Here is a 15,813-nt window from a genome sequence, read left to right as displayed (position 1 = left end):
AGAGAGTTGTTGCTATTCCTTTCTTCGATCTCCTGTTGAGTTTGTAGGTGTTCCGAATGGTTTGATCCCTATCCAGCTGAATTCCTGAGAGGAGACGAAATCCAGGTCTCCTACTCCTCCGCCATCTTGCTCCGCCCCCGAATCGGGGAGGTTTTATAAGAATCGATGGTGAGGCGTTATTGCCACTAATGATAAAGTACAACTTTTAATGACAAGTAGCTTATTGGTATCTTTGAGAAAAACAAACTTATTCAAATCATTACTATACTATATGTGTATTCCCAAAGATCGTAATTATTTTACCTTTACATGTGGTTGAAAATAGTTAAGGAATATCCTTCTCTGCTTTTCAATAATATTGACTACTGAAGCATGTTGCCCAATCCTATTTTGTTAAGTACTTCTATGCACTATTGAACTACTAATGCTATGTGGGTTGATAAATATTCTAAAATTGACGTTGGCCTCTCTCCTGGCAGGGACCAGAGAATGGAACAGTCTGTCACCCTCCATCAATAGTCCTTAGATGATTTTTTTCTCCCACTTAGTGAGAGAGAGTAGTCTCACGTTAGGAAATTATGTAAGAATAGACGATGGTCTCTCTCAACATTAGAAATGTTATGTTCAGTTTTCTTGACTGGAGTGTAGTTTTCCCTACATGCAAATCTAATTGATGCTAGAGATGCAAGATCGCAAGGTCACCATCCTGTGCCTAAGGGACTGTTAGGAAGAGTATTCCTAGTATGTGCACTCGACGACAGCCTTCTCTCCTTCTCAAAAAAGATTTTGCTTCCCACCAAAACCTACCCACTTAGAATTCTGGGTGCCTGATGAATTAATACAGACTGCATCCCATCTTTGGAGGAACAGAAGCACTGAACATGTAGTGAAATATAGGTTACCTTTGGGCAAAGTGGCCATAGCCATAGGATTCTAATCATAACACCATTATTAAGCTTTTCTCAGAACCCTCTACGGCTTCCCCTTTGAAGACTCTCTGTGCTTTGAGTCTGGACAGATGGGCAGGAGCCGAAAGGGGAGCCTCGCCTTCTATCACATGGGCAGTGCCTGTGGAGTAAGTGCCTGGCACAGAGATGAAAGGTTTTCCTATCTTTGTCTCAGGTAAATGTGATGGATCCTAGATGATCTATACAATATACATTTAAGGTATTAAGAAAAAAGTGATTTTCTGTGGGTTGCCAAGATTTTAAAATCCAAATTTCCACTAAATGTGAATGCAAAGATCCACTTCCCCCCAACAGAATGTTTTACAAATATTTGCCTCAAAGTAAAATAACAAATCATGATGTGTGTTTTCAATTAGTTAACTTATTCATAAAGTTCTTTTTATTGTGTCTTTAGCGACTATTAGCATCACTTTGTCCATTCTCTCTCAGTCTCTGTAAGTTGCCCCAACTCTGGATGGACATCTTTTCCCTAGGAACGTAAATGTTCCTTTTTCTCTAAACATTTTTTTTTTTTCTGGAAAAAAAAAATGACTTCTGAGCACTTACAATGAGCCTGGCCCTAGGATAAAAGCTGGAGATACGATACTGAATAGCATCAAGTTTCAGCTCAGGTGTAGCACTCAGGCTTGTAGGGTTGACAAAATGTTGTTCCTGATATAATTTGAATGTTGCCCTTCTCTGCCAGTCACATTCATTCAATTATTCAATAACTCACTGGTTTACATATGCATAAAATTCTCATTTTGCACATATCACATGCTAAGTACTTACATAAAAACCCTGTAAATTTAGGTTTCCACAAATCACAATTTCAATACTACTTAGCCATGCAAAATAAAATATGCCTATGTACTACTTTTTCAAATTTTCACTGAGATAGTAACTAATGTTGAAGAAATTAAATGATGTTTTCAAAAGTACATATTTCTGACATTTTGACCTAGAAAAAAGTACTTACAGATTTAGTATTCCCTTCAATAACTTCTTCTTCCTGTGGTTCAAGTTTGAGATCCTTCAGGTGGAGAAAGAAATGGGGAAGGAAGGGACCAGAAATGAGATAAAGGAAACACAATATACTTGAATGTTAAGTCTTTTATGGCTAATGTTGTACCAAAAGAACCTCATTATCTGAAAGGAAATGGAATAATTCTGATTTTAAAAATGAAACCGTTCCAGTAAAGCCTCTTTTACCCATTTATCAATGGTAAAAAGCCATTTCAGATGTGTTTAATTTGTGATTGCTTTAAGTTTATTGATGACAATAAAAGAGAACAAAATGGAGTGGATTCATTAAAATAGGGAAAGGATAGGATAGAAAAAGAAAGATGAGGCTGACTTCTTTTGCTGTTAGTGCTGATTGCCACTTTCCTTGGGAAATCTTGATGGATATTAGTGTAATTGCTATAATACTTTTATACTCTAGTGATAATTTGATATTACTAAAACATGATGATCACTCTAAAAAAAGATGAATTCAAAAGCAAATGAAAACACTATTGACATTTTCTAAAAATCAAGGACTACTAAAAAGACCCTAGAATTTTCTGCAGTCATCAATGGATGATGCTAATATCTCCAGTGAAACCAAGCATGTAATCTCTGAGGACTTCATTCTAAGAATATATATCCTAGCATTTGTGGTAGTGAGTATTATGCACAATAATTCCTTCAAGTACATAAGAAATAAATTGAAAGTTGTAGAAATCCAGGCCGTCTGAAATAACATAAGCTTGTTAAAAACAGAGCTATGTAGCTCTAGCTTTGCTGTTCTCTTGTGGTAAAACCTTATTTATCTTTTCTAGGATTCGCTTTTACTGTTTCCTCTGCCTTGAACTCTCCATTCCTAGGGATTCATCTAGCTGACTCCCTCTCCTCTCTCACACCTCAACTCCAGTATCACCTCCGTAGAGTGACCTTCCTGGATCACCCTTTCTAAGTATCCAACCCCTCATCATTACCATACTGCCTTACTTTGTCTTCGCAGTGCTTTTCGCTCTCTGAAATTACCTTATTTTATTGATTTGTTTACTGATTTTCCTCGGTCTCTATTGGACCAAAAACCTTACCTGTTTTGATCACAGCTGTACTTTCACTGCCAGAATAATACGTGGCATAAAGCAGATGCTCAATAAATGTTAGTTGAATAAATGAATGGCTGAATGAATGCCCCATTGAAATCATAGCTTTTCCGTGAAGGCAAGGTGATGGAATGCATATGGACGTGAGCTGAATCTTAAAGAATACTCTACAGATAGAAACTCTAACAACAGGGTTCTCCTTGACCACTCTTTCCCTAACACCAATTCAGGTACACTTCTCACTTCCACCTTCTTTGATCGAAGATAAGAACAACTTAAAACAAGTGGTATGAATGCAACATCCTTCATTCTATCCCTTCAAATGAGAATGTTCGAAAAAATTTTCTGCAGAGCTCAAGCACAATATAAAATATAATCTCAATATATCCCCATAAATCCTCATAGAGGCTGAAATGGGAAGAAAGAATGCCTGAGGGAACTTGTAGAAATTTCAAGGATGATTTCTCCCTCCACATGAATGGTACCGGGCCTGGTTTATGGGGCAGGAAGTATTTATCATACTAAGTGCTGAGAAAAGAGAACAGGTGCTCCACTGCAGGAACACTTCCTTCTAATGGGGAGAGCAAACCCGGTGCCAATAACTGCAAGAGACAAGAGAGTCAGCTGTGAAATGACATGCACTTAGCTACTGTTTGGCGATTGGGTAGTTTTTCCTCTAAAAGCCTAATTCACAGAATTAGGTACAGAATAAGTTGTAGAAGGACACGGGACTTGCACTGCTTCTCCATTCATTAAGACAGATCATGCTGAGCCCCCACACAGCTGGGACACAATGCCCAAGACCATCACATCATACTTTCAGCAAACCTCTCAGACACTGTCCTCAAAATGAAACCCTTTCATAGGAAGGGAGGGAGAAAAAGTCTAGGAAAGAAAGAGATGTGATAATACTTTGATTTAAAGTTGGAAAAAAAGGCATGACCTAAGTTAAAGCTATTCCTTTAAAAATAGCTATAAAAGTTAAGACACCAAATAAGGACAGGTTGCCAAGAACTTTGAAACTATTTTAAAAGGAGGTATTTATGTTCTTTAAATGAATCTAAAATTATGTAATAATTGACTCTGTATGTTTTAACGAGGTTTGTTTTCCACATAGAGGCCATGCATTTCCACGTCTTCCATGATTGAGAAGCTAATTTTCATAGCCACCATTTTTCCTATGATTATGTTTAATCTCAGCTCACATATCAATTAATAAAATTAGGAAGGAAGAAAGTTGAATTGCAACAAGCTCTAAGTTTAGGTTATTTGTCCAGTTAGTGGTCAGTGTAAATGTACAAATGATGACATGGCAGCAGAGCGACTGGAACTCTCCAAGGTTTCTTCCCCTGGACTTGGTTCCTTGTACAGAATCTCCTCAGAGATCCTCCTCAACTCAGGACATGGAGCTTTCATCTTTGAGGGGATGGCTCATAAGGTCTTAAACTGTTGGCCTGACTTCTTGCTTAGTAACATCTAATTGAACATTTCTGCCTATGTCCTACTGGATCTTGAAATTAACATATCTAATCAATCAGTTCACCTCACCTCACCCATTATCTCTCACTAGTCTCTTCCTTTCTACTAATGATACAGTTGACTAAGGCACTCAGGCTCAAATCCTCAGAGTCCTATTTGAGATTCCCCTGTCCTTTACCCATCACACCCATTCAATGGTCCTGTTAATTTCATTGAAGTCTTTCAAATCTGCCATTTTCTTTTCAGTCATATATTACAGGCCCATCTCTTGCCATACCTGATCCCAGTGGGCTCAGATCTGCAACCTGCTCTTTAATGTCATTGCTTGAGCTGGCTTTGGTGGCTCTGAATTTTCTTGTTTGCATTCATTTTGTATTTTTGCTGTCCAATTTTCTAACTAAAAGATCTTTCTGGTTATGTCACTTACCTGTTGAAAAATAATAAATGCCTCCTGTTGTCTCGAAGACAAGTCCAAATCCCTTACTCTGTTATTTAACACCATCCATAATATGGCCCCTATCCATCCACACAATCTTATTTCTTACCACTTCCCTAAAGGAAAGAATCTAATCAGGCTGGCCTACTTAAGGTTTACTCATGCTATCACCCTTACCCAATGTCCTCTCTAGCTGCTCTCCTTTTACTAAAATTTTACTTCTCCATAGCAAATATTTGTTTGTTCACTGGTTAGTAGACCAGCATTTATTCCAATTTTAATGACAATACATTTACCTTTCAGTGAATTCTCTCTTCTCCTTTCAATACAGTGCTCTGGGACCGTTAATCAAGATGTTCTTCCTTCCCTTATGTAAGTAATCAGCCTGGGACCCTAACAAGACCAACCTGATTCTACCCCCTGGAAAGTGGAATCTTGAGCATAATGTCAACAGACTAGGGATGGTTGGAACTCATTTGTTCCAGTAGAGGTAGCCTGAAAGACCACTGAGTATTTCTCACTTAGATCTCTAGAGTTATTTTGTCTCCTGACTTTTCCTGAATCCTAGTTTCTATACCGTCTGTTGATCTGTGAGCACTCCCATATCCTTCCAGAAAAATTTTTTTTTATTACAGAGGTGATTTCTATTGCTTGCCAACAAAATTCTTAATTGTCATCATTTAAAGGCCCAACTCAAGCCCCTCCTGCCACACTAAGTCCTTGCCAAGCACCGTAGCTCGCAGTGATCATTCCTTCAGGAAGCTCCTGTAGATTGTAATTAGCATCTGTTCTATTCCTTTGGCATGTCTCAGTCAGCAAGAATTGACTGAGCATTAACTATGAAGCTGGTTTTGTGCTACCACATACTTTAAAAAAATCTATTAACTTTGATAATAATGCTTAATTTTACAAGCAGACTGTGGGTTCTTCAAAGTCAGTAACTGTCTCAAACATAAACATTTCTTCTCTGGCGCCTGGCGTGCACAGAAAACACATATTCTTACTGACTGACAAAACGTGCCTCTTCCATCAAAGCTGTTTCAGGGGAACACAACTACAATACTAGGACTGCGTGTACTAATTCAATTAGTCAATAAAATAACTAGAAACATAAAATATAGATCTGAAAAACTCATCACATCCCTACTTGCTTGCTCACTGGGTAGTTCCAATGCCAAAAATCATCAGTTAACATGCTAATTTATGGAAGTTGAGAATGTAATTTCATCTTTTAGTATATCACACAACCTGGATCACTCTGAAACATTCCCAAGACATGGGCCAGGTCATCCCTAAGAGCTGCCATCTGCATCTTTCAAGCACACTGTTACCTACCGCATTGATAACCAAAGAGACTGGCAATGCAGTACATTTATTTAACTTGTAACTCTACATCCTATTTTTAATTTTTTAAAAAATATTTGAGAAAGAGAGAGAGAGAACACAAGCGTGGGTGTAGGGGCAGAGGCAGAGGGAGAAGCAGGCTCCCCCCAGAGCAGGGAGCCCACGTGGGGCTCGATCCCAGGACCCTGAGATCATGACCTGAGCTGAAGGTACACGCTTAACCGACTGAGCCACCCAGCTACTCCTCTACAACTTATTTTATTTTATTTATTTATTTTTTAAAGACTTTATTTATTTGAGAGACAGAAAGAATGAGAGAGACAGAGAGAGCATGAGAGGGGGGAAGGTCAGAGGGAGAAGCAGACTCCCCGCGGAGCAGGGAGCCCAATGTGGGACTCAATCCTGGGACTCCAGGATCATGACCTGAGCCGAAGGCAGTCGCCCAATGAACTGAGCCATCCAGGCGCCCCTGCAACCTATTTTAAATAGAACTAGGGGTGGAGGTGGGGGGACTAAGACCTAACATGAGCTTCTATATTTGCTTTAACAGAAACGCCCAGATAACTACCAAGCAGCCCTTTGTAGAATCACGGGGCTCCTGGCTGTTATTCTATCGATATATTACTGCCATGAGGAAAAACAGCTCAGAATGTACTGAAAAGTGAGACGGAGAAGAAAGAAAAGGAAGCACCTACCTTCTTTTCCAGTCGATCAATTAATTTCTGGAGTCTATTGATCTGGGTCATCCACTGGTTATCTTCTTCTAATAAGCCTTGAGGGGAAAATCATGAGGGCAATGTATTAAACAGAGCAGGAATGCTTTGGCATCTCAGAACTTTCCTTTTACCCTGAAGGAAGCACACAGTGTCACTGGCTAGTCACCTTTTAAAAAAATATATTCACATGAGTGCTTTCTGAGTTATCGGTTTCCACAGATCCGCGCGGCCCAGTGGGTTCATTTTCGCAAGTCTGCGCTTTTTCTGTCGTTGCCCGTACTGGCCTTTGATAGTCAAAGAACAGATCCCGCTGAGCCATTTTCACCACCCCACAAGATGGCTGATTTTTCTTTTGAAAAAAGGAAAGCATCCATCAATAATTTTAAACTTACTTTGGTGACAGTGGCAGGCGCCAGGGAAGTAACAGGCCTGACCACACCAAGGAAGCCGGTGTCTCCTTTCCTAGGGGCTAACCTGAATAAACATGCACACTATGGTCATGGCATAGTGATTATGAGCACAGCAATCTGGAACCTGCTGATCTTGCTCAGGTGACTTGACTCCTCTGGCCTCAGCAATATCATCATATCCTCTGGCCACATAGTCATTGTGAGGATTAAGTCAGAATATATATGTATACACACACACATACATACATGCATGCACATGTGACAGGTATACATATGTACATCTGTGTGAACATACACACAAACACACATCTATATCTAGCACCCAGTCAACCATTACGTAAGTCCTGTTGCTATTATTGTTGCTGTAATTATTTTTTTAATTCAAAAAATTTCTTAAGTATCTTTTATTTTATTATTGCTGTTTCAAGTAAGCTCTACACCCAACATGGGGCTTGAACTCATGACCTGGAGATTATTCAAAGGTGCAAAGGGAAGAGCTGTGGTCTGAGCCCCTGCACAAACATCCTGGCATCCTTGTGTATCCTTACGGCAGCTTGCTCAAAAGGATTTTCATAGGCATTTGCTGAAACATTATTATTGAATATTTCTCCATGGGAGGATGTCATTGAATTCAAACTGTAAAGCCTTGTTTTAGCTTTGAATGTTAGGAACATAAGACCAAATTATAAAGAGGTCGTACTTTACATTAGAATTCACTTTTCTCTCTGCATTCTGGGGTAAAACTCAAGGCCCATCACACAAATTATGATGCAAAACTAAGTAGGAGAACAGTCACACAGAAGTGGCTCTAAAAAAAAATCAGAATAAGGGTGCTTTATAATAGAAAACATTGTAACTATATAAACAAAATTTAGGTTTACTTTTTAATTTACAGATCAGTTAACACACTTCCATTCTGGCTCGTTCCTAAAAGAATTTAAGGTGGCTGTCACATCAAACTTCCTTAGAAGGAAATTTTGGGTTTTGCTCTGTTTTCTAATGGGTTAAAGTGTAAAGAACAATCTGTATATTGACTCAGGAGGCTAGTATTGTCATTTCCTAACAACACATGGTAGACTGTGCAATTGCTCACCATTTTCCCCTTTCTTCCCGGTATAGAAGTCTATGTATACTACAAGTCTTTGCCCCTCCACTTTGCAGTACCTTCTACCACAACGGGTGGAGTACGTGTCCCTTCCCACTGTTACTGGGTTCGGCAGGGGACTCATTTGGCCAATGGAGAGTTAGCAGGTAAGATGCACACAGTGGTTTCAAGTGAGCTGTGTGAGCTGGCCTGGCTGGTTGCTTCTGACACCCATCAAGAGAAGAAACTGCTTGCTCCAAGTAGTCACTGATCCCAAGAGGCCACACGAGAAGCAGAGCTGAACCTAGTCTACAAGCTGGGGAGCACACATGCAGCTGAGATCACCCAAATCACCATCAACCACAGACCCATGAACGAAAATAGACAAATATTTGCAGTGGTAATCACTGAGTATTTGCAGTTGTTTCGCCATAAAAATGGACTAATAAACCATATGTCCTTGGTCAAATTGCTTCACTTCTGGGGAAATAAAGATACTAACATCTATCTTATAAGGTATTAGAATAAAATAAGACAGTGTTCAAGAAAGCACTTTGAAACCTTTCAAGTACAGTCTGTGTAAATATAGACTATAGTTAGTACTTTGATTTTCTGAAATATTAGATATTTAAAGGTTAATCTGCGTTAAAATGATATGTTCAAGTGATATTTATATATACACACACACTCATACAAATATACATATGCATACATATATATACATACCCATGCTTTACAGAAATTACTGTGATATTTTGCAACGTGAATTTGTATATTTCAAATGAATTTTAAAGTAATTATTACAAATGACACAATTAAAATAACCTAAAATATTACTAAGGTTTTAGTCCAATAAATGTTATATTACACTACACACTTCAAAAATGCCAGCTATGACTTTAATCCCATCATGAAAAGAAATAAAGATCCTTTTCCTCAAAGGCTTTTCCTGAAAATCCTTTGCATATGTTTAGGCAGGCTTTTGGGGATCTGGAGCAAATTAGGGTACAAACTAAAGTGTGCCTCCTTCCTTGAAACTGATGGGGACTTCTACAGGTCTCCAGTCCCTCGTGTATTAGGTGACCGAGCCACTTTCTTCCCTACCCATCATCCCTCTGTGCACTGCTGGGTGCAGCTGTGGGATTCTGATGGAAACAACAGGGAGGATCATCACCCTGTTCTTAATACCACAGGCTCTCTGCCACTGTGGTTTCAGACAAACTTATCTGGTATAAGAAAAGCATTCCATTACTATTGCTGTTTTACTTGCTTAAAAAGTATGTCAACATGAAAATACAAACTGGGTCAGTCTGGAAGAAGAAAAATGACAAAGCTTCATTACCTGGACCACAGGCACTAAACTGAGGGCTTTTAGGTGAGAAGCTGTTGTGTCTCTGGACTCGGCGACTTGATCGCTTTCCAGGCCACTGAATCAACAGGACTTCTGGCTTGGTCGGCCCTTGCCTTAAACAAGAGAGACAACATTTAACCACAGCGTGTTTCTTGCCTCAAGAAACAGATCTTTAACCATCAATCACAAAGGTTTTCTGGTGTAGTGAAATGAAAAGTGAGGATAATTACTGCTTGCCAACATGCTCTAAAGACCCACATGATCTGGTTTTATAAATGTGAACCTAAAGGAGAAACTGTGAGCTGTCTTTATTCTTTCAGAGTTTGAGTAAAAATTATATCTTAATTTGTGACTTAAGAAAAACATCTTTCCTTTCTTGACCAAACCATCAATGGGAAAAATGTTTTTGTGTGTGCTGATGTATTTAGTTTGAGAATACCTATGGTGTTCAGTCAGTTTTAAATTTTTTAAATCAAGGCTATGTATCCATATAATTTTAAAAGTCAAATAATTCTACAAAGCTTATTTTATTTTAATTATAATTTTTTTATTATGTTATGTTAGTTATGTTAGTCACCATACAGTACACCATTAGTTTTTGATGACTAGCTTATTTTAACAAACAGGAGTTCCTACTCCCCCACCTCCATATCATGCCCATTCCCCTTTCACAGAGGGAATGCTTTCAACAAGTGTTAATTTGGGTATTTATCCTCATATCTGTATATGCTTAAATTGCTATCACTTTATTCTTCAGTTTTAAAATGTATCTATTAACTTCCCAATATGAAAAGTTCAGGTCAATGGTATATACAAGGAAATATTACAAGAAACTTACAGGAAAACTGTTTGAAAGAATGGATTCAACTTGGGAAGCAAGCCTTTGGTCTTTCCCTATTCTTCTCTCCTGGTTGGAATACACATGTGATAGCTGGAACTCCAGCAACCATCCTGGACCATGAGGCAAACTTGAGGAGACAGGAAGTCTATGATAAATCTGTAGAGCTGTCATACCTGCTTAGGCTGCCACCACCAAGCTCTTTCTTGACAATAAGCCCTTATGTGTTTAAGTCACTTTTTTTTCCCTGTTACATGCAGCCAAATCTAATACTAATTCACTCATCCAAAAATCTTCCTTAACTATCAGTAAGGGAAAATTTCTTTAGCCTCTTTCTAATGCTGGTCCCCCCAACCCCCTTTTAAATTGGATTTCATTTTCTCTTTGTTTTGGTGGAAAAGAACCTCCAATTGCTTCATAGGAAAGGGTGCACCTTGAGAGGTAAATTTTTTTTTTTCAATAAATGAATGAACTTAATTTTTTATTTCTTTTATGCTGGTTCTCTATTTTTTTATTATTATGTTCAATTAGCCAGCATATGGTACATCATTAGTTTTTGAGGTAGTGTTCAAATTTTTGAGATACTGTATATTAAAAAGATACTTTTATTTTATTCTACTTTATTGGTGTTTTTATGGGATAAAGAACTTTATTTTTTAATTTCCAATATAATTAATGTAGTGGTATATTATTTTCAGGTGTATAATATAGCGATTCAACAATTCTATGCAGTACTCAGTGCTCATCAACAGATAACCGTACTCTTAATCTCCTTCACCTATTTCACCCATCCTCCCACTCACTTCCCCCCTGGTAACCATCAGTTTTTTTCGCTACACTTAAGAGTCTATAATTTGGGGGCACCTGGGTGGCTCAGTTGGTAAAGTGACTGCCTTTGGCTCAGGTTATGATCTCAGGGTCCTGGGATGGAGTCCCACATGGGGCTCCCTGCTGAGCAGGGAGCCTGCTTCTCCCTCTTCTCCCCGCTTGTGTTCTCTCTTGCTATCTCTCTCTCTCTCTAATAAACAAAACCTTAAAAAAACAGTCTGTAATTTGCTTGTCTTTTTTGTTTTATTTTTTAAATTCTACATGAGTGAAATCATACGGTATTTGTCTTTCTCTTACTGACATTTCACTTAGCATTATACTCTCCGGATCCATCCATGTTGCTGCAAATGGCAAGATTTCTTTATGGCTGAGTAATATTCCACTGTATATATGTATGTGTGTGTATGTGTGTGTACATACACACCACATTTTCTTTATCCGCTCATCTATTGGCTACTTGGGTTTCTTCTATATTTTGGCTATTGTAAATAATGCTGCAATAATCACAGGGGTGCATATATCTTCTCAAATTAGTGTTTTCATATTATTTGGGTTAAATACCCAGGAGTGGAATTACTTCATCATATGGTAATTCTATTTTTAATTTTTCGAGGAACCTCCATACTGTTTTCCACAGTGACTGTACCAGTTTGCATTTCCACCAACAGTGCACGAGGGTTCCTTTTTCTCCACATTCTCACCAATGCTTGTTTCTTGTGTTTTTGATTTTAGCCATTATGCAGGAATGAGGTGATAGCTCACTCTAGTTCTGATTTTCATTTCACTGATGGTTAGTGAGTTGACCATCTTTTCATGTGTCTGTTGGCCACCTATATGCCTTCTGTGGAGGAATATTTGTTCTTGTCTTCTGCCCATTTTTAATTGATGAAATAATTGGGTATTCTTTTGGTGTTGAGTTGTATACGTTTTATATATTCTTTATATATTTTGGATATTAACCCTTTATCGAATATATTTCTTGCAAATATCTCCTCCCATTCAGTAGGCTGTCCTTTTGTTTCACTGATTATTCCCTTTGCTGTGCAGAGGATTTTAATCCCACTTGATTGTGGTGAATGATTTTTTTTAATATATTTGGGGATTCAGCTTATTAATATTTTGTTGGGGAATTTTGCATCTATGTTCTTCAGAAATACTGGCTTGTAGTTCTCTTTTATTGCACTGTCTTTATCTGGTTTTGGTATCAGGGTAATGCTGGCATCACAGAATGAATTTGGAAGTTTTCCTTTCTCTTCTATTTTTTGGAATGGTTTGAGAAGAATAGGTGTTAATACTTCTTTAAATGTTTGGTAAAATTTACCTGCGAAGCCATCTGGTCTTGGACTTTTGTTTGTGGGGAGTTTTTGATTACTGTTCAATTTCATTGCTGGTAATTGCTCTATCAAATTTTCTATTTCTTTCCAATTCAGTTTTGGGAGGTTATATGTTTCTAGGAATTTATCCATTTCTTCTAGATTGTCCAATTTGTTGCCATATAATTACTCATAATATGCTCTAATAAACCATTATGTTTCTATGGTGTTGGTTGGTATTTCTCCTCTTTCATTTCTGATTTTGAGTCCTTTATTTATGAGTCTGGCTAAAAGTTAATCATTTTTGTTAATCTTTTCAAAGAACCAGCTCCTGGTTTCATTGATCTTTTTTGTTTGTTTTTGTTTTTAGTTTCTATTTCATTTATTTCTGCTCTAATCTTTATTATTTCCTTCCTTCTACTGGTTTTATTTATTCTTCCTTTTCTAGCTCCTTTAGGTGTAAGGTTAATTTATCTGAGATTTTTCTGGCTTCTTGAGGTAGACCCAGCGGGGAGTCTTCTCCCTCTGACCCTCCATCCTCTCATGCTTTCTCTCTCACTCTCTTTCAAATAAATAAGATCTTTAAAAAAAAAAGTTCTAGGTCTTAAGCCCCACTGACTGTAAAAACTTACAAAATTAAGCCCCTCTGGTTTTCAAATCCAAATGTTATAGAGGTTCATCTTCCCTATGTGGGTCCCTTGTGTCTGGGGTGCCTGGGGTGGGGTCTGCTCTTTTCCCTTCTCCATGCTTGCAGTGTCCCTCCCTCCCCGAGACAGTCTTGTGGGTCTTTTTGGCTCCTGATTGCATCTCCACCCTTCCTACCATTTTCAATGTGGCCTCTTCTCTACATTTAGCTGTGAGAGTCTGTTCTGCCAGTCTTCTGGTCATTTTCTGGGTTATTTACATGGATGTGGGTGTTATTTAGGTATATCAATAGGACAATGGGAGCCTAAGATTCTCCTACTCTGCCATCTTCCCCTGAAGTCAGAGTACAAAGATTTAGGTTGCAAATCATTTTCCCTTCAAATTTTGAAAAAGCTGCTTGATTGCATTTCTAGCTTCCAGTGTCATTATTGAAAAAATCTAGTGTTTTCTTCATCCTTTGTATTTGACCTGGTTTTTCTGTCTGGAAGATTTTAGACACTTCTCTTTGTCTTTGGTATTCTGAAATCTCATAACGGCATGCCTTGGTGTCAGATTTTAGAATTCATTGTAATGGGCTCTCGGTCTATCAACCTGGAAACTCATGTCCTTGTTCTGAGAATTATTTCTTAGACAATTTCTCTCCTTTCTTCTCTTTCTGGAATTACTACTTCAAATATTGGGCCTTTTGGACTATCCTACAGTTTTATTTATTTTTTCTTTCCTATTTTTCATCTCTTTGTGGAAATGCCATCACACTTTTATCTCCAAATCTTGCTCACAGTTTATTTCTGCAATCATAATTTCCAAGAGCTCTCTGTGTGCTTTGAATATTTTTATTTATTTATTTTTCTTAGAGATTTTATTTACTTATTTGACAGAGAGAGAGAGAGAGACAGCTAGAGAGGGAACACAAGCAGTGGGGGTGGGAGAGGGAGAAGCAGGCTCCCGGCTGAGCAGGGAACCCGATGCAGAGCTCGATCCCAGGACCCTGGGATCATGAGCCGAGCTGAAGGCAGATGCTTAATGACTGAGCTACCCAGGCACCCCATGAATATTATTTTTTAAAACAGCATCCTGTCCTTAATTCATAAATGCAATATTTTCTCTGCTTTCTGAGGGTATTGATTTCTTTTGTTTTTTTTTTTTGGAAGTCTTCTTCTGCTCTCTGGATTATATCTGTTTCTTCTAAGTTTCTTTTCTTGTGTTTGATTTGTTCTCTTGGTTGTCCCTGCCTATTTCAGAGGAAGGAAACATGGATGATTGGAGTGTGTGTGTGTGTTGGGCAGGGGGGGAAGGTGAGGACTGCCAACTTGCAGTCCCCACCATAGGGTGGCCTGGCTAGGCCTATTCATTAAGAGACACCATCTCTTGGTACTTTTAAGTCTTTCTCTTGGACTGATGAGATCCCACAGAAAATTGAGAGAAGCATCTCCCAACCAGAGTGTATAAGCCCAGCTGTTAGTGCTTTGGGAGTACAGTATGCTGAGTGGCTTTCAAATCTCACTGTTCAATATGGAGACTTTCACTTAATGCCTGTGTTTTAGTATCATGTCCTGACCCCTGCTGTGCTAGCTATATATCTGTTCACCTTCTCCAGAAAGCACATCTCCAGGCTCCTCAAGGACTGGGGAGGGGCACTTACACAATATTAGATGGAGCTTTCAGCAATATGTTAGCCCCAACGTCACCCCCACTGCACACAATGAAGCCAATTCATGAACCTCTCTGAGGTTCTGTGATACAAATTACATTGCATCTTGGCTCCACACATTGCCTATGTTTTGTCTTTCTCAGAGCTTCAACATTAGTCACCACTACATTCATTTTCTTTCCATATTCCAAGTTTCTACCCCTTTGGTTCGTCTATCCTTATCTTTGCACCTTTATGACTCCTTGTTGTCCACACTCTGTTAATGCCTTCTTTGAAAGAAGGAAGAAAAGAAAAGAAATCATATGTTTACTCTCCAATCTTTAACTAGACCACCCTATGGATTTTCCTTTGGCATTTAAAAAAGATCAACTTTATCTTGCAGCTTCAGTGGTCATAAGAATAGGTGACTAGAGCAGTTCTCCTCTATGTTCAAGCTAAGGGAATGTAGACTGTCTGAAGGTTTATAATCACCTGCAAGCAAAATTAAAGCCTTCCCTTACTTCTATAATAGACAACCATCAAAAGGAGAAGAATAACTTCTAAACCTAGAAGGAATTAGTCTGGATAAAGAACAACTTTGGAAAATAGAGTAAATTTTCAGATTCCATTATAAAAAGAAATTCACATATAATTAAACTGTGTTCCCAGAAATCTGGTTTGTGAAGAAGAAAG

At 38.4% G+C, this 15,813-nt stretch overlaps 1 protein-coding gene across 1 annotated transcript in view; it reads right to left on the bottom strand.

The window, feature by feature from the left end:
- Positions 1-1,897: 1,897 nt before the first annotated feature.
- Positions 1,898-15,813, bottom strand: part of NECAB1 (N-terminal EF-hand calcium binding protein 1) — a 145,525-nt gene continuing 131,609 nt past the window's right edge. Inside the window, exons 7-9 of the mRNA XM_081816231.1 lie at positions 9,858-9,979; positions 7,001-7,077; positions 1,898-1,980 (exon numbers count right to left, since the gene is read on the bottom strand). Coding sequence (XP_081672357.1) covers positions 1,909-1,980; positions 7,001-7,077; positions 9,858-9,979 — 271 coding nt within the window. The 3' untranslated portion in view covers positions 1,898-1,908. The remainder of the gene's footprint in view (positions 1,981-7,000; positions 7,078-9,857; positions 9,980-15,813) is intronic.

This window comes from Leptonychotes weddellii, chromosome 4 (genome assembly GCF_054177405.1).
Source record: "Leptonychotes weddellii isolate Sample4059 chromosome 4, ASM5417740v2, whole genome shotgun sequence".
Lineage (NCBI taxonomy): Eukaryota > Metazoa > Chordata > Mammalia > Carnivora > Phocidae > Leptonychotes > Leptonychotes weddellii.
Note: the sequence above shows the minus strand (reverse complement) of the source record. Positions and strands in the feature narration are given on the sequence as shown.